Here is a 19676-nt window from a genome sequence, read left to right on the forward strand (position 1 = left end):
TGTCTTGCAGTAACCCATGAAACATAAGGTTGTCCAGTAGTACCAGGGTTTATGTAAACAGTAGAAAGCAGTCACTGAGGAGAGAATCGTTGCCACTCACTTCAGAGGTGTCTTATTGGAGCTGTGTGGCAAGTTTTTGCTGCGAGAGCTGAAAGATGCAGACATACATGAGCAGACATGACAGGCTGTCCAGCACAGAGTGACGTGATCATACATGTCAACAGACCTGTCAATTCATCTGGCCAAAAATAACAGCATAGCTGAAGGTGAGACAGGGAGGATGTATTGGTGGGGATGATACTAAAGCAATCTCCTCGGCCTTCCTTTTTGTCTTGTGTGTACCTGCAGCTTGCTCCTATTCTGACGGTCTGTCATCCTCTTTAAAAACCCATGGAATTGGGAAGCTTAGAAGATGGGTGTCCTTGTTTGCAAATGGTCACACTGAACATTCATCCTCTTCAGTTTATTTCTGAGTCGTGCTTGTATCTAAGCTGTGGGAATGACTTGAACGTGCCATCCAAGCTTATCTGTTTTCAGAGCTCATTTCCACAATATATTACCCTCATGGAAAGTGTTCCCTGTTTTCTGCTCCTCTCTGTTTCCTCCTACTTCTAATTTTCTGATGCTGGCCTTTTCAGTTTTTCTCTGTACACAGACTTGTTAATATTAGAACAGGAGTGGTCTTTTAAATTTTTTTATTCCTTTGTAACATCTGTGCCAATCTTCCTGTGGTTTTCTATCTTGTCAATTCTCCATCTTTTTTTGTCTAATCTTGCCCATAGTGTCCTACGTCCCTGGAATACACCTCTTTCGGCTTGTGTCTCTGCAGTTTCAATATTGCACGTACATTCCTCAGGCAAGTTGAAGCTATTTTTGGATGCAGTGTGACTGAAAAACACTATGCAGCTGAGTGGTCAAAATCTATCTCATGAGCAGGTGACTCCTCTGACAGAGCTGTGTCCTGTAGCTGGCAGAGGGGCTGTGAGCTGGATCCTGCATGTGGGAGCACATGAACTGCTGGAGATCTAGGGATTCTCTGGGCCTTAGCTGTGTATCTAGCTCAACTCTGATCAACAACCCACAGGCGTTGTCTTTACCCATCTATGAGCTACTCCTAGAAATCATCCTGCACCCTGCTTTGGCAAGGTGTAGGAACTTTACTTCCAAGGACTTTAAGGTTAATGTTGCTTAGTTTCTGATTTATTTTTATTTTATTTTTCCAACCGTGGTGGATTTTAGTGCTTCATTATTACAGGGTTTTTGGTTTTTTTTTGAGAACTATCTCATAAAAAACAGTTATTTTCAGTCTTGTTTTTAGGAATACTTGCATCTTGGGGGAACTAGTGGTTACTTAGTTCACATTTATTAATCTTTCTGTTCAGGGTTTGTCATGTCTGGGACACCGTTTGTTGGAGCATTAGCTCAAGCCAGTGATAGGTCCTTTCACATTTCTCCCCAGAATGTTGGGACTACTACCGAGGAAGCCTAGAGGTTATTAATACCAAGGCCATTGCCATCTAGTTGGGGCAGGGTCGAGAGGTCAGGGAAGGTGTAATGAGACAGAAACCCAAAGAGCAAGAAACCAGCTGCAACCAAAATGAAACCAACTACACTCCAGTATGACATTTCCACTGAGGAAATATAATTTGTAGGAGGAGGCTCCTGTGTGGTTGCAGCAAAAGCATACACTTGAGGAACAGCTGTGTTGATGGGATTTAGTTTTTTTTTTTATAAAATGAAGGATATCTCCTTTATACCTTTCATATAGGACTGGAAAGCCAGGTTTCAGCTCGGTTACTCATTTTACTTAAGTTGTAAATATTTGGTAACAAATTGTATTTAGAATGATGTTGATCATTGCATTAAAATAACTTGTTGCCTCTGCCAGCTCCAGTATGTTTGTGCATTGACTGAGCTGTGCTGAGAGAATGGTAGTGGGGAATAGTGGTGAGGACTCTTCAGTGTTCTGCTGGTAATTGGCTGTTTCTGACCCGTCTTCTGCCACCACTCAGTTGTGTGGCCATAGACAAGTCATTTTACTTTTTCAAGCTTCAGTTTGTTTATCTCTAAAACTGACAATTGCAAATTGACCCTGTTTTCAGCACCTATCCAATAAGTTGGCTTTGGGGATCCAGCAACAGATTTGCTTCATTCTTTCCCCCAGTCGCATAAATCTTTGATTACCTAGAGGAAGCAGTAGCCCCAGCTTCCTTGACCTTGGATTTTTTTTTCCTTCCCAAAGACTAGGATCAGGAAGATCATTCATTTTTCCAGTGGTTTGCTCTTAGTACAGACTGATGTTTTTCATGTGAGGTGATGGACGACTTCAACTGTGAAGAGTTTTTATAGTGTTGATGTATGTAGTTGCCACACTTACCCTTACATGGAAAAAAAAATTCTCTCTAGTTGGTTGTTCTTGATTTGGAAGTAATGAATGGGCTGGATCACTGTGAGCGACTGTAACTGAAATTATACTAACTGGAGCAGGAAAGATGCAATAATACCGAGAGCTGCCAGAGCTATGACCCACCTGCTTCTTTATGTGTCACATTTGTCACGTGGAATAAGACCTCTAAATTGACTGAGCACCGGAACAGGTTGCCCGGAGGGGCTATGAAGTCTCCATCCTAGAAGATACTGAAAAGCCATCTGGACATAACTCTGGGCAGTTGGCTCTAGCTGGCCCTGCTCAAGCAGAGGAGTTGGACCTCTGGAGTTCCATTCCAACCTCAACCATTCCGTGATTCTGAAATTCAGAAAAATGTATTCAGAGTGATGTTTCCAGGGAGAAAACTGTAGTGCTGATTTCTTTTCCTTCCTGTCTCTTTCTTACCAGTATGCCCTTAAATGAAAGCCCCAGTTCTGCTATCTGCTGTGGCTCAAGGAGTTCTCAGATATAGCTGTGCAGGCTTTTACAGTCTGAAGATTGTTGTGGAGGGGAGCTTCTGTGGCTGCTAGCTGGAGAACCTTTTAGGCTGAATGGCATTTTCCCACTGCCTGGCTGATCTTGAAGTGAAGGAAAGCTGCCACAGCTTTAATGGAAAGCACTGCACAGTTAGGAGAAAATTGACTGCCCCCTATGTTGCTTTGCTGTCTGCTGGTTTATAAATTGTAATGCTTCTCATTAAAAAAGAAAAAAAAAAAAAGTGTCAGGTCTCTGTGGGTCCCAGATCATTAGCAGGATCAATTCCTTTTTCACTGCAGAGATCAGAGGCTACAGTCTTGCATACCCAATCCTTCAGCTGCTGACATACCAAGCAAACAACGCGGAAGCAGAAGAGCTGTTTTGTGGCTGCCTGAATTGCTATGCCTAGATTTTTGTTGTGATAGTAAATTTTTCCCTTGCTTTGGAGCCTGTGAAATGAATTCAGTCCCTTGCAGGATTGGGTCAAAGCAGTCTCATCAGCTCTGATGCTAGAAGTGTTAAATCTCTTAACTTGGGCCGTGCAGTGAACAAGATTTTTTTTGGTTGCTCCAGGAAGTTGATAATAGGATACAAAACTTTCATCTCTGAAGGAGGGCTGGTAATAATAATTGGAAATTGTTGGCATCTGAAGATGTATGCTGTGGTGCTGGTGTGAAAGCAGTTTGATGTGACTCAGTCCACTTCCACGGCCCAAGCCCACCACCACTGCTAACGTGATTTGCAACCCTCCTGAAGGTGCCAGTGGATACATCTGAGACCCAAGTGTATTGAACAGACTGAATGTACTTCTTAGTCATGGATGTGGTTGAGTCACAAACTTGTGTGTTCTCAGTAAACACTGTAACTGTTCTGTGAATAAATAGAAGAACCCAATTTACAGAGGGTTGTAAGACTGTACATCATAAGATGCCATCCTTCTGCTATGACTAGTCTTAAAGTGTGGCTATGAGCATACCATTTAACCTTTCACTGCTTTAACCTCTCATCCCCTGCAGAATGGGGTTCATGCCATTGTTAAAATTTGATTCTAAATTGCTCTGTAATGCTACGTAGCATGAGGCATTCTCAGTTCTTTGCTTTCCCTCTCTAGGGTGGATACATGCGGTTTATACTCCAGTAGATTCTCTGGTGTTTGGTGGAAATATCCTGCATAGCTTTAATGTTCCCATGCAGCTTCGCATCTATGAAATTGAGGACAGAACAAGGGTAAGGATACTTGATTTGCTTTTTAACTGAACAGTTCTTTGTGACTATGATCTATCATAGTTGCTCTCTTGTACTCCCTTCTGACAAACAAGAACTGACGGGATCTCCGTATCAGAGTCATTGAAACAAGAGGTAAACGTGAAGAAATGAGTCTTTCAAATGTTGGCTATTTTTAGTGGGATTTACTCGTCTGTCTTTCCCTACTTCCCACAGACGTGTCCCTTCTGTCTCTTTTATCTGCTTGTTAAACTTTCATAAACACCTTTCCTTTTGCGCAAAACCATTCCGCTTTACAGACCATTGTACCAGTACTTTTGGTAACCCCCTGCTTACCATCTCTCTGTGCACGCCCGGAATGGATATGTGAGCCTGGAGAACTAATGGGACTAGGATTTGGTGCTGCTGTCCACAGCTAATTGATAAAGCTGCACAGAAGCTGCCTATGAAACGAAGTCTTCTATACTTTGCAGGATTTTCTTCTACAATGACTTGATGCTATGCAAGAATTTCTTGGAACAAAGAGAGTCTAGGGTGGGACACTAATCTGAACATTGTGGTGTTCATCTGGCTGTAGCATCTACCTGATGGAAAGAGTATTAGATCTTGGAGGAGGTTACTGTGTGGCCTCCGTTGGGAGTAAAAATTTTACCCTTGATTAATAAACAGGACACGTAGTCATCATATAGTTTGCAGTTTCATAAAGCAGCAGAATCTGAAGGAAATGCCACTGGTTCAGTAGGCTAATAAATAAACTGTGCAAGGCAACTGTAGTGTTTCAATGCAAAGATGGACCAGTGGTGTGTACAAATTCAGGTGGGGACTTTTTGTGGCTGGCTGTTTTGGAGACATTGCACTGAGCCAGTGCTGGTAAACCACTGGCACAGGTGCCAGGTGTGGTATTTGTGACCATTTGGACTGGGAAATTGGCAGGAAGTTGCAATTATTCTTCACTAAAAAGTCTTCAATTGGTATGTCTTGGGCGTCAGTACAGTTTGCTGTTGTTTGCCTCTACAAGAGGGCACAATTCTGACTCCAAGTGGTCTTTTACCCCACATTGCTTCCTTTGCAGTGAGAGTGCATAGGTCTAAAGCAAAGATATGTTGTTTTGAAATCCTTCTCACTGAGTCAGAGATGTATATCTTCCCCCCAGCTTCCCTTACTTCATGGGGGGTACAAGGCCTGATAATCTTCACATTGCAAAACAGTGGTGAGAGCAGTTAGTTTCCTGGAGTGATTTTAATGAAGAAAAGGAATATTAAGCAGAAAAATTAATTCTTAGTGGAAGAGAGATGAAGATAAAAGTGGAAAATTGGGGGAGTTGGAGGGAATGTAGCAGAGAGCAGATGTGGAGGTAGAGACCAGAGTGGAGTTCCCTGGCTTTGAATAGGTGTCCCAAGGCAAGAATGTCAAGTGTCTTAAGACAGCATAAAGGGACTTCGACAGGAAAAAGTTATGATGGCAGAAGCAAGAAGGGTCTCAGTGTGGCTGGACAGAGATGCTACGCACAGGAAGGTTTTCAGAGTGACCACAAATAAGAACCAGCAATATATGCTGGATATATGGGCTCCAGATGCACAAGGGGAGGGTATGTTGTTGCTGGGAAGGCAACTTGCAAGGAGAATGGAGAAGTGAGGACCAGAAGGAAGGATTGATGCCAGAAACAAGTTATTTCCATTGACGTCTATGGGGATGATGGGAAGGAAACACTCTTTTTTGTGAAGTAGGAGAAGAGCTGACGTTTTGTTCCCACAGGACTTGAGCAACCCAAGATCACACACCTTGGGTTGTAACTGCTCAGTAATGCTTCATGTCAGGCCCTTCTCCTTGGGAAACTGGGTCCTGCTTTGATCTCCTAAGCTTTTACACCGGGAGGCAGATTTCCCTGTAACAGTCTAGCATTTTGGTAACTTTTAGGAACTTACCAGCCAGTTGCACTGAAATGCTTTTGAAAAGTCTGTAGCACCTTGATCCTGTGGGAAGGTTCTGGTAGTTGGGTATCTGCCTCTTTGAAAATGTCCTGTCAGTGTTTTTTGGAAAGGGAGATTGGAACATTTGGAAGTCCCAAATGAGACCTTTACTCTTGTCAGTTTTGGTTTAGATTTTCTTCAAAGTCTGTGTAACTCTTTGTCAAAACCTTAAGAGATTTTAAAAAAGATTGAAGAGAGCCAACAGCCCAGAATTTCCACCACTTCATAGAAACTATTTCAGCACTTGTACATTGCTGTGTGCTTGCAATGTGTTATCACAGCCTGTACCTGTCTGTGTTCACAAACTTGTGCTCGTAGGCAGCCATATAATAACAAAGCTGTGCCAACAGTCAAAGAACAGCAAGAATTTCTAGACAGAAACAAAATACAAGCTGGGCAACTCAGGCATACAGAAGTTTGATAAAAGGCAGGAAAATCAATACTGTCATTTAGAACTAATAACACCACCCCCACCCCAAAACTAAAAATGTCATGCAGGAATCTTGAAGGGGTAAATGTTTTCAAAATAGAATTCTAGTGTGTACTACTTCATCTGCTTTGCCAATCAAATTTTGTAATTTCTATTTTTCAAATAATTCTATTCATACGCTGGCCAGTATGGAAGACTCAGTACAGTGTGTAGTTCACACAGATTTTCCAGTGTGAACATACTGCAAATGAGTTTCTCATCAGTATTGATCTTTCCATTGTGTATAGCACAGAAGTAAATTACATGATGGGATTGACGAAGTAATTTGCCATACTCAAATCAAAGTGTAATACAGGTGTGTTTCCCCTCTTCATTTTGCACAGAGCAATTTTATGGAGGTTTCACTATGTTTAAACCTGCTATATAATGCTTAATCATCTTTGCTGATTTTCAAAGTCATTTTTATGCTAGGTGTAGTTGTTATTGTCTTAGCAGCTAAGACAAGAATAAATACATGGTTGAAACGGTAATGCTGATTTACAGCCTGATAAAATTGCCTGGTTTATATACTTGTCATGCTTATTCTAGCTTAATTTTTCATATCCCTGGGAGACTTTTTAAGAGGGTTATAGCCATTTAAAAATAGTTTTAAGGAGTAATAAAGAACATGTCTATTGTTGAAAACAGCTCCTAATGTGCAATTGAGGTAAACAAATATTCTCCAGCCTTACAGTTTGTAGAGACTCTCATTTTGCAGTCTGGCTTTCCTAGAGGCCAATTAGCAGCTAGTCAAATAGGCCAAGCTGTTTAGCTCTCTGCTAGACCAGCTTGAATAACTGCAGAGCAGGCTGCCATGCAGAGATTCATCATCTTGGCATAGGGCTGTTACAGCTCTGTATTACTGAAGAGGAAGAATGTGTCAAACTTACTCCCAACTCATCTAAATTTAACTGCGTTAAAATATTTGAACATGGATAGGGGCAGAAGTACTCAAAATATATACGTAAGGTGGTCACTCACAGATGATGGTGTTTGCTGCTGAGTTTGTTTTCTGGAATGTAAGATAATGTTTTAAGTGGATAGATTAATTATTTTGTAAATAATCATAAATTGTTTTCCAATATTTTGATTAGATTGATTAAACACAAGTGGAGTTTGTAATGATTTTAATGGACGTTGTGGAAGAGACTAATACTTCCTGAAGGAAAATGTGTGCCTTATTTACTTGGGGGTTTTTGTTTTGTTTTTGGAGGGGGATATAAGTCTCTAAAATAATTTCACTTTGAACTGAAGAAATGGATCATATTCCAGAGAGGATTTTTCTTGCTGTACAGGAATAATTAAAAAATTTATTCAGTGGGTTGTAAATTATTAATCACAGAAGTTAAAGCTGGAAATGCCTATTAGATGATCTAGTCTATTTCCCTGCTAGTGGGGGATTTAGTCCTCTGGCAGTGTCCGTATCAGATATTACTCTTTAAATTAATCACAGAACATTTTTAATTTCTCTCTTTCTTTCTTTTATTCCTGCCCCCTTCCCCATAAGAGTTGTTTGAGCGTAAGTGTACAATGTAAAAAGTATGGGCACGTACATAATGCAGTTCACATCCACTGTAATTAATGAATGTCCAAGGATATCATAAAGAACGTACTCCTCTATACTTCTCCATAAGGCAAACTTAAAAGATTTTTAAAGCACTGTTAGACTTGCTTTACTGGCAAAAGGCACTGTAGATCTTTGCACAGTATCTCTGGCTACATACGGTAGCTCTTAATTCTGAAGGTTTGTAAAAGCAGAGCCTTTTTGGGCAAATAGTGAATTACAGAGGCATGGAGGGATTTGCTGTGGGTTGGAACATTGATAGTGAGGCAATTAGGAACTCAAATTGAATATTAAAGATTGATACACATAATGGGAGCACTGCATGCATTACTGCCTTGTCTTTCACATTGAATTAACATTGGTAACAACTAAATTTGGTGAAGCTCAGAATCTGTCAACAAATGTTGAGCAATGATGTCTTTAATATTCCCAGGCATGTGACTGAAAACCTTTTGAAGGCTGAGGGGTGGAAGGCGGCTTCCTGTTTGTAAGTCAATTCTTTGCAAATTTTGTTTCCTGCAGTGCTCTCTTGGAAAAATTTGAGTTCCTTTATTAGCATATATTTTAGCATGGCTAATTTCCCCTGTGTTCTGTAATAGTGATAAGTGACTCCATCTCTTCTTTATGACAAATAACTAAACCAAAGCAAAAATATTCTCCAATGTAAAAAGGCCCTGGGGTTAAATGTTCTCACAATTAGGGGGATGTTGGTTGGTTGTTTTTCACCTTTTTTTTTTCCCCTTTCTTTTTTTGGTATGTGTGCTTTGTAATAAATAACATGGAAGCATTTGAAAAGGTGCAGCATTGCTGGATGCATGATCCATAGCAACATGCAGTTCAGATTTGCCAGCTGCATTTGTGCTGAATTAAAGAGATCTTAACTTTTGGGAATTGCCATGGAGTGGTTAAATCCTACACTGTGATACGTGTAGTGGGACAATACAGTATATTTTCCCTTCATTACGTTTTGTTTTCCTGCTAAAAGTGTTTGCATTTCCTGTGCCTTGGGAACAGAGGCAAGTTCTTTGACTGTCCACCTTGGGGACAGTTTTCAAATATGGACATTCTAGTAAGTCATTGATATGCTCAGGCGGATGCTGACATCCCCACGCAGACTTTTCCTCAGTGCCTGCTTTGCAGAGTGGAATCTGAGTTTCCAGGTGTTGGGTTGGTGGTTCTGTTGAGACTTTGGGTTTTTGAGTGATCTGGGCTGGGGTGGTGTTTTGGTTTTGTTTTCTAAAAATGGGCTTTCTAAGGTAATGCTCCTTGCTGATGCAGACCAGCTTTTCATTAAGGGTGGGTGGGCACCTCATGGCTAGGTGAGCAGCTAAAATGCATAGAATGTCTTAAAGCAGTTCCTATGATCCCAGTGCAGTGCATGCATGCAAGCCTGCAAAATGCAAATTTCTGTGCCACCAGGAGAAAGGAGTGTGCAGTGTAAGTACAAGTGCATGCAAGATGCATGGCATCCATTTTTAACAAATCACAACAAATACATTTATGTTCTTGCATTTTAGGAATTTCCCTGATTCTTCCTTGGCACAGTGACCTCCCATAGATAGAAAACTATGTTGGAAAAGAAGGCAACCCACTTTGTTTTGAATTTGAAATAATCTCATACATACATAGTGTTGGAAAAATAAGCTTTTTGTGTGAGAACAACAGGTCTGAGATGTAAGAAACAGTGCACAGCTTGACAGGATTTTCTGTCACAATTCTGCTTTTCTATTCTGTTTGTGGCAAAAGCTAACTTGCTACCAAAATATAAGTGTAAACCGTGGAAGGGATTTTTACTTTTAATGTGTAGCCATCAGTAATCAAGAATTTGTGTGTTCATTTGTTTAATGAAATTGTTGTGAAAACCATAATTGAAAAAGATGTATTTCCTGCTTGACTCATTTTAGGTAATGCTGCCATTTTGATAAAAATCATGTGATAGTGCTTAGGAAATTCAAAAACCCACCTTTATTTTAACCTGAATTTTAGTAACTAACATCTGTATGTGACCACCCTATGTTTATACAGTAGGTAAATAATGCTGAAGGGGCCATCCATCAGTTTCATGATTTCACAAGAACATGAACCCTTTCCTCTCCCACCACCCCAAGAGGATACAAATTAGTGAACCAAGAAATGATGCTATCATGGCAGGCAGGCAGGCAGGCTCCTCATTTTGTATGCTGAAGGCATACATCTCACTCCACTCCCACCCTCCCTCCCCTCCCCCTCCTGCAGACTGTTTGTGCTCTTGATAACACGATGAGAATGATGACTGGCCCTTGTGCTGCAAACTTCTCTCCCTTCCCCATGGACTGACAGTCTTGATCTTGCTTTCAGGTGCACGCCAAATTCCGGTATCCTTTCTACTATGAAATGTGCTGGTATGTTCTGGAGAGATACGTGTCCTGTGTGACCCAGCGCTGCCACCTCAGCAAAGAGTACCAGAAAGAATCAATGTTAATTGGTGAGTGAATCCTTTGAGTGCGTATTCAGAACTGATGCTGGCACCTTAGGCTAGTTCCTGCTTTGGTTTCTGCAAAGCAGATTATGAATTGAATTGGAGAACTGTAGAAATTCTAATGAACTCTTTCTTTATTTTGGGGTGGGGAAGGTTTTGACTCTTCAGCATTTCCATGAAGCGCCAACCTACTTCGAATTATATTTATTGAGCATTCCCTTAGCAAGTGGATTCCAGAAAAATAATTTCTGGATGCGTTTGTTCCTTGGTTTCAGTAATGTTTGTGTTGAGATGATCTGCCAAACAGTTGAGGATTTACTGCCATGTTTGGCACAGTCCCTTAGTAGCCAGAAATGTGTGCATTGCAAATGTGCTCTGGTGGGATGGATATTTAGTCCTTTTATAGAGCGTCTCCTCTACAGAATGTGTTGTGGTCACTAAACCTGGCTTCTTTCTCTTCTCTTTTCTTTAATCTCTACTTTAGTTCTCTCTGGTGACTGACTTCTAGTTCTGCAGAATAACAAAGCCAAGAAAACACCTACACAAATCTAAATGATCTATAACCTAAATGCAGGGAGGTCAAAGAAACCTTTGCAACAATAGTGGAAAATGGACTGTAGCAGACACGGGTAGATGTGCCTGAAGCAGGAAGGCTTTGCCTTGGCACTGATGGGAGCTTTACATCAGTGTGTGACAATTCCAGTTGTTGCCTTGCTGAACTACCCTCTTTTTCCTCCCTTTAATGGAACGTGACAGTGGGCCACGTTGCCTCCCTGCTTTTATGTGCAGAATGGCTGAAAGTAGCATAAGCACCAGCTAAATCTTAACTCATATGTGTTAAGTGTGAAGGAGGACTGAAGTATTTCTCTGCCTCCTGTAGAGGTTCTTAGTAGAAGGGACTGAACAAGTTATGGGCAGATGTTGCTCTCCAGTGGGAGCTAATAGTCCGTGTATGTAGGCCAGGGAAATTTCTTGGGGTCACTGGGAATTTGGGTGCTTGACGTTTTGTGTCTCTTTGCTCTGTGGGACCCTGGTCAGAAGGGTTAGTTAAGCAGGAACTCTGTGTGGAGGAATTTTTCTCGTTAGGTAAGATCATCCGAGAGGAAAGGATGAATTAGCCCCTTGGATCAGCTCCTTAAAAAGCAGTGACAGAACTCTGATAACTGCATTCCTTGGAAAATAAGGAACAACCTCCTGTTGTTTAAAGCACTGGCATGGAAGGAGGCTCATCCTGCAGGCAGGGTGGGGGTGCCAGATCGCTGAGGTGTAATTTCAGAACAAATTAGATGTGGGGAGTGGATGGCTCAGGATATTGAGATGGGACCTTTTCCAGCTAAATCACTGGTGTGAATTCCGGCCCAGCTCAGTAATTACTGATAGTGGTTTGGTGATTCCCACAAAATGTGCCTCAGTCCAGTTACTAGCTGAGAGATATTAAAATCATATAAAAGGTCACTGGGGACCCTATATGTCCAGTGTCTAGAGGGAAAAGGATTGTTTTGTATGACCAAAGAGTGCCAACTTCAGAGGCATCGGGAAAAGGAGCCTGGCTATTTGGAGAAGGATTTGATGGTAACATTGACTGGACCTTGTTGTCTGCTGTGGTGGCTTCAGTTGTTGGCCTATGGGAAAATGTATATGAAATTGTTTTGCTGTTGTTTGGGCACGGTCTTATGCTCATTTCAAGCTACTGTGAGAAACATGCTACTCTCGCAAGACTATTCTGTTTCATGAACTCCTAGAGATTGTGCAGCCGCCCTGTGAGCTGAATCAGTTCGGTGATCTGACTGAAAATTAACCCTAAATGAAAAATGAATGTATTTGTTATCAGCAGGATTGATGAGCTGATCTGACTTGCAGCCCTACTGCAAGTCAAGGTAGGTGCTGGGAGCGTCTGGCTGGGCAGATCTTGAGCTGTTGTTACTGCCTTGAATGGATCGGTCCTTTCAGCTCACCAAAGTGGTATCTACTGACAGCGTGTAGTTCATCCACCTGCCTGCTATCTCTTGACTTCAGAGTATTAGCAAGCTGATAAAATCTCTGACATTGACATCCAAGGCCTTTCTCTCCAGGAGAGACAGATGTATACTTTTTTTTTTTGGTCAGAAACTTGCTTTTTATTTCCTGGAAGAATCTTAACCTTAAAATAATAATTTAACTGGGGATTGTGGTTCAAAAGCCCAGATCTGCTATATCTACTGAATCTTTGACATTTGTCAAATTCAAGGTAGTAAAGATACATTATTTACCTTTACAAAGTTGAGTTGCTTTGTTCTGCATGAGTAATACTGTTTCAAATAATTGTCTTTTATTTTAAGTGGCCTCAATGTCCAGCTTTTGACTCAAATAAATCTCTACAAACTGTAATCTTTGAATTACACTCATTTCTTCTGTGGTGTGTGTATCTTGTCATCATTCACCTGCTGTGGTATAAGAGATCCAAATGAGGTTGGTGTTCCCAAACCCCATGGCTTTGTTTTTAAGCTTTTCTTCGGAACTGCTAAGGTCCGTAAATCTTCTCTTCCTTGGAGACTTCTCTATCTGCAAGCAATTTCTTGATTTCCCATGAGAGTGTATCCCTAGATGAAGAATTTCCCGTTATTCTCCTTAAAGACTAATGAGACAAAGTACTTAACTTCTCTGCAGACCCCTCAATAGATTTAACTGTCTTCTTCTGTCCTTGGTTTAAGAAAAAATTCTTCACACCCTTGTATGTATTTTCAGAAATTGCTCCTGAATAGTCTTAATGTTTCTCCTGGTTTATTTGTTGTTTTTTTAAATAATTTCTTTGCATAATTTGTTCTAAGTGTCTACTTTCTATCTTGCCTTTTGGGTGCTAGAACTTGGTATTTTTCACCCTTAAGTTGTGCAGCTTTCTTTTCTTATATACCTTCTGATACAGTGGTTCCTGGATCTGAGAAGCAACAGTTGATTATTAGTTAAGGAGGACATCCACCATGATCTTTGGGATTTACAAGGTGGTAGTTTTTGTAGAATTGGTAGGGATCCTGTTCTCCTGCATGGGGGGAAAAAAAAAAAAAGGGGAGATTGCTGTGGTGATAGAGAACATCTTTGGAGAACACAGAAAACTGAGTTCATTGTCACTTGTGTTTTAAGGGAATCTTTAGACTTTTCATACTATGTTTCTATTACATAGCAACCTTCATATCAAAGCAAATAAACACTAAACTCAGAGTGACTCTTTCAAGAGATTGCCTACTCTTGAAAATGTATTACTGTGATTGTGTTGCAAAACCTCTGTCCTGCTAATTATATGCTGGTATATATGATATATAGGCTAGTGTGGCAACTTATATCGTTCTTTGTATTTCTGTTTTCTAAATGTCTTGTCTCAAAAACTTCACAGGAAATAACCCAGACACCACCTTAGTATAGGCAAGGCTAAAACCTTAATGTTCCCACTCCCTAAATAAAAACATCTGCCCTTCTAAATGAGTTAGAAGATGGTGACCATGGCTCGCTTTCCCATTCTTCAGGTGCAGAATGAGTTTTCAGGCAGTTGCTCCTGGATAGTGTGTGAGACTCTTCTTTTCAGATCTCTTCCGCAGAAGAGCAAACACTCAGGGGAATGATGACATGACAGCAATCACAGGCTGCTGTAAAAGCACACGATCTCTCTTTTCTCTCCCTTTTTTCTTTTCCTTGTCCCTCTCAACTGTGACATTTGTCTTGCCGGCTGAAATCAGAAAGGGATCCTATTTGGGTTTCCTACTAGATTTAAACATGCACTGTTTTGGGATGGATATGTCTTCATTATTTTTACTCTTACCATGAATGAGTCTGTACTGGATGTTTTCAACCACAATTGACCTTCAGTGAGATAAGGATCTTCAGAGTGAGCTGACAAAGAGTAATTGGAAGAAGATACTGGGCTATCAGAAATGTGCTTTCTCTGTAGCCTGCAGCTTTTAAGATTCCCATTGCTAAAATTTTAACAGGATGGCTCTAACTCTATATTAAGCCTGATGGATGAAGAAAATATGCCCTCTGGCATGGTGAAGGAGCCATGTATTTTTTTCCTCCTTCTCAGAGGATAGAACAGGTTTTCTTATGATAGACAGGTACTGGACTATATTGAGTGATTTCTGTGTAGGGTGCTCCATACAGTGATATGTTTCCAGTATGCTGAGGGTTTTTTTCTTCTAATGAAAATGTCATTGCTGTCTTTAGAAGACCAATAGGATCTGCTGTTCCCAAGTCACAGTGTCAGGGTTTGGAGCTGGGAATGGCAAGGTAGATAGTACACACTGGAAAGTTCTAAAGAGTTTAGAAAGATTTCATAATTATACCTCACCCCCCTCCCTTTCTTTTAAGTTCTGTAATACAGCAAGTTGTTCTTCAGCAAGGAAAAGAAACTGTCTATAATTATGCTTCTTGTACAAGTGGATAACTGTGGGGAAAGTTAAGTGATTTGCCCAGAACTGCAAATAGGTGACCTGCTATAGAAAAAAAAGGTATCTCTAGCAGTGGTCAAGCCTGTGCTGCTCCTCCCCTTCACTCAGTTATATCACTGACTGGTTTGTATAAGCTGGTTTTATTTACTTTGAGATGGAGAAGGGTGTCTTTTTGCATGAAGTCGAATGGGAGCCCAGACTACATAACCACTCTGAAACTGGACTTCTAACCTGGTATGGGCTGGTGCGTTGACTCAGATGAAGAAACCATAGTTACATTTAGCAGGAGCTCTTTTCCATGGAGAGACTTTAGAAACCAAAAATCTGCAGGTCAGGGGAGCTTGGTAATACAGTGCTTAAAAGACACTTCTTGACAAAGTAAATGCGTATTATGCTTATGCAGGGCCTCAGCTCACAGCATAATAACTCTCCGTCAGATACTGTTTTCATTAAAATGAATAAATAAAATTCATGGCATGTTGCATTACAAGACTTGAAAACACAAAACTGAACCTTCCTCACCTTGAAGTTATCCTTCCATTATTGATTCCCTTGGCTGCCTTTTTTTATTTCTTTTTTTTTAAATTAGCAGCAGTTCCAGACAGTGGTTGTCTTCTGAAAGCATTCCACTCTTAATCTGGTAGTGCAACAGCACAGTAATCCCTTAGTGCTCCAGAACAGACCCTTCAGATTAATAGCAAGCACTGACCCCAAAGGTAAAGTTAGGCCAGGCATCATGTAACTGCCAGGCTGGCAGAGAACAGCCCACAGGGCACTTGTTTGGTGATGGTTGCTTTTGAGGTTAGATTTGGATTATTTCTTGTCTGGCCATACCCAGGTGTAGCTGGCACAGCAGGGCCTGTCTCGTGCAGACAGCCGGTGGCAGGGACGCGGTGGCAGCTGGCGGAAGGGAATTGCTGGCCCCCCCGTGTGCCTGCTTCTGATGGGAATAGGCCCCCAGTATGCCCTGGTGTTCCACTCCTCGCTTGCCTTTTGTTTCCATAGACTAGAGCAAGAGACAAAAAGTGGAGATCTCTCTTGAAGGCTGTTTTCTCTTAGCACCAGAGCATTACTTGGAGTAAATTATTCACATCTCCATAACATGATCTCCCTCTCTTTCTTTAGGCCTTGTCTGCGCTTGCGATTTGCCCCAGTTACAGCCATTAGTTCCTGTTCAGCAGAGCCACAGCATAGGAAGACAGAAACATCATTTTCTCTTTGTGGATTTATACCAATTTCTGTTAATGACACTGTACTGGTAGCGTAGGGATGTGTATCTGCTTTCACCTTCTGTTTTATCACTGGCATCTTCTGCCATCTACACTGGGCTTTTGTGCTTCAGTCAGTTGTAAAATAGCTCACTAAGGCAGCGTGGCTTAGAGAAGGGGCTCCAGCCCTGGATCCAAGAGCCTGGATTCTGATTCCTGGTTTTGCCCTAGATTTGATATGTGACAATGAGCAAATCGTGCTTTCTCCCAAGCATCTGTTTCCTCAGCTGTAAAATGGGAGAATGACATAAGCTGATTATATAGCCCTCAGAGGTGGGTAAGTGTGCTAGCTACCGTGGACAAAGGAAAAAACAGTGTTAAATAAAAGTTGGATAACCTAGTGTTTTTTAAATGCTCTGGTTAAGATATTTTCTAATCCTGTTTATTTTTCTAAGAGAAGCCTGGGGGTGTATTAGCACAGACCAGAGAGGAGGAGCTGCTTTGGAGTGTTGCATGCTGCCACCTCAGCACACAAAATAAACTGTGCTGTACTTCATGGTGAAGCTTTTTTGAGGGGGGGCGTGCAGAGAGGAAGTTAGCTGCACTGTGGATGGTGCTGGATTTGGCTGGTAACTGACATTTTTTGTAACTGCCAGCTTTTCACAGGCATTTCAGCTTAAACGTGCCTTTCAGGAGTAATTTTATGGCCATTTTGGTTCTGAAGAAAAATGCAAACGTGACTGGACAGAGATGCTTGATTTTTGCAGGCACTGTAGCAGCAGCAGTTCTTGCCCCGAGAAGCAGAAAGTGGCCAACTCGTATCTCCCCAGCACTAACCCGCAGAGGTGCACCTGGCCTTACAGAAGTTTTATTTGAAACTGCTCATCTAAGCAGCCAGGGGAGCTACCCTCAGACAATTACTCTGCCACTGCCTGTTGCGTCTTTGTTACCCAGCTAACAAGTAATGTGTATATTTTGTGAGAAGATGGTACAGACTACGCAAAAGACAAGGAGTTTCTCTGATAAGAATGGATTTGCCAGCTTGGAACTGGCCTTCAGTGTTTGTTTTGAATCTCCCTGTTAAACAGCCGGATGCTGTGCTTTTTCTTTAATGTCCGTTTAATCCTTCCTTAAGCATGATTCACATTGTCCTGATCCAAAGCTACTGCAATGCAAAACGTGAAAGCTGTGAAAGGAACTTTTCATTAATTGTTCACTCATTTTTTCTGTATGACTTCTGTTTCCTTTGCAGAGTGTTTTTGTTTGCAGCTTGATCTCATACCCATTTCAGCCAGTATTAAAATTCACATTGACTTAACTGGGTGTTGCCAGCGTTAACTGTATTTTCCACAGAAATCCCTGCTGTTGCTACTCTGCATTCAATGTTGTTCACTTAGTAAAGGAAATTGTGTCTAATAAGAAAAGATCTGTGCTTTAGGGAACCTTGGCCGCCAATTTCCTACCTTACTTTCACTGCTTGGTTGCACAGAGCTGAGTAACAGTTGGGATTTTTAGGGGGAAACCTAGTATAAAACTAAGATTAATAGTTCTTTAGACTCGGAAACTTGCCTTCAAGTTTTCCTGAAATTTACCTAGAATGTATCAGAGATTGTATTAAGAAAAACAGTATCTTGTAACTGTGACAGTCTCTGCATTTCTCTGTGTGTCTGTAAAAGAAGCAAAATTGTAATCCTGTGTCTTAGAAGAGCAGTGAGTGTTCATGCAGTAACAAGTGCTGGTTCTTGTTTTACCAACAGTTGTTCGCAAAGAGGAAAAGTATTAAGAAGTTGATTTTGTGCTGTGCAGCTCCTGGAAGAATTATGATGCACAGCATTTTAAAGGGCTTTCTCCCATAATTTTTTCCCCTCTTCTTTCAGTGCTAGCTCTCCTCTTAAAGCTGTAAGGCTGACGAATTTGATCTCTTTAGGATTTGTGGGAAAATTAATTGTGTGTGACTTAGAGCTCTGCCTACTCTTAATTGAAGGCATAGAGGACTAAAGCTTTGAAGAAAGCATAATTTTTCCCTCAATGTTTCCCAGTCATTTGAACTGAGTAGATGTTAATGAAAACCAGCATTAAAACAAACAAACACCACCACCCCCCCAATTAAAAATTAGCTGAATAAAGCCCATTCTTATTACATACTTACTAGGCATTATCCAGTGCCCTTTTAAACAGGCAGTGCCTAGCCCCAGTGGTAGAGAAGTGTTTGAGCTATGAATTACATCAGGTAAAATTTCAGCATTCTTTTTCTAACTTTCAGATGCAAAAAGAAAACGCAGCACAGACAGTTATTCATCAGATTCGTGGTTAGACATGGATGAAGAATCTTGTGATGCCCATATCCGGGAGGAGAAGGATGACAGCTTGGATAAGAACTCCAAATCCTTGGTGGATGGCTCCTCCTCACCCAACAGCACACACTCCGAAGGGAAGGAGGGTGCAGGAAGAAAACAAAAAGCCACAGTAATGAGATACCTAAAAAGAACTTTGTCAAACGAGTCAGATGACAGTGTAAAATCAACGACCCCCACGGACTATCCCAAAACACCAACGGGGTCTCCAGCTACAGAAGTTTCAACCAAATGGACTCACCTCACAGAATTTGAACTGAAGGGTTTAAAAGCCCTGGTGGAAAAGCTTGAATCTCTCCCAGAGAACAAGAAGTGTGTTCCCGAAGGCATTGAAGATCCTCAGGCTCTCCTAGAGGACATGAAGGTAGGTTGTGATAGCTTACTCATCCACACAAACTGCATTCTGTGGGCATAGAGGACAGCAGGAGATCAGAGAGCAAAGTTCTGCAGCAGAGGGACAGAGCTTGTGTGTAGTGACCAGTTCATATCAGCCTGCTGTGCTGCACACAGGGAAATTGCACCTCTCACAAAAGCCATCTCTGCTCTGGGGAGATGGCTGTTTGCAGTCTGATTTAATTGATGCAGTCCCTTCTGACTGTCACAGCAGTGGCCAAAAGTTTAGATCCTCTCATAGTTCAGCACTTATGTCCCATAAGCAAATGTTATACCTCATAAAGTCTGCTTATAATCTTACTCTGCCCTTTTTGGTCTAGTGTCTTTCTGGAGCATATCTGATTAACTGACACATACAAAATGCAAATACTTAATTGTCATTCAGAAGATATATTGCCTAATGTTTTCAGTTCCTTTTTTTTTCTTTCACCTTTTTCATTTTCTTTTCCTCCATTGCCCTCTATAGGTTGATTATTATTCTCCACTGGTACAATATACTGTTTTTAGAGATGGTGTGAGGAGTGAATGCTTACTAGTGACAGAACTTCTCTTTAGATTTTTAATATACTGGAAGTGGTATCTCATCTGACTTGGGGATAAATTTCTCCTGAAGACCAGCATAGTCCCAGCCCTGCCTCTCAGCTGTGGCATCCCTTTGGACTACTTGGTTAGCTTTTCTGTGCCTTGATTTCACACTGTATATAGCAAGCATGCTA

The 19676-nt window shown here is 41.3% G+C and overlaps 1 protein-coding gene across 7 annotated transcripts in view; it reads left to right on the plus strand.

Moving 5' to 3' along the window:
- KDM2B (lysine (K)-specific demethylase 2B) overlaps positions 1-19676 on the plus strand; it is a 141969-nt gene that overhangs the window by 74868 nt on the left and 47425 nt on the right. For all 7 annotated transcript variants that reach the window (XM_014962588.1, XM_014962594.1, XM_014962630.1 and 4 more), the window contains 3 exons: positions 4017-4132; positions 10470-10596; positions 18477-18931. In XM_014962588.1, coding sequence (XP_014818074.1) covers positions 4017-4132; positions 10470-10596; positions 18477-18931 — 698 coding nt within the window. The remainder of the gene's footprint in view (positions 1-4016; positions 4133-10469; positions 10597-18476; positions 18932-19676) is intronic.

Source organism: Calidris pugnax, unplaced genomic scaffold, assembly GCF_001431845.1.
Source record: "Calidris pugnax isolate Ruff unplaced genomic scaffold, ASM143184v1 scaffold32, whole genome shotgun sequence".
In the NCBI taxonomy this organism is placed as follows: Eukaryota; Metazoa; Chordata; class Aves; order Charadriiformes; family Scolopacidae; genus Calidris; species Calidris pugnax.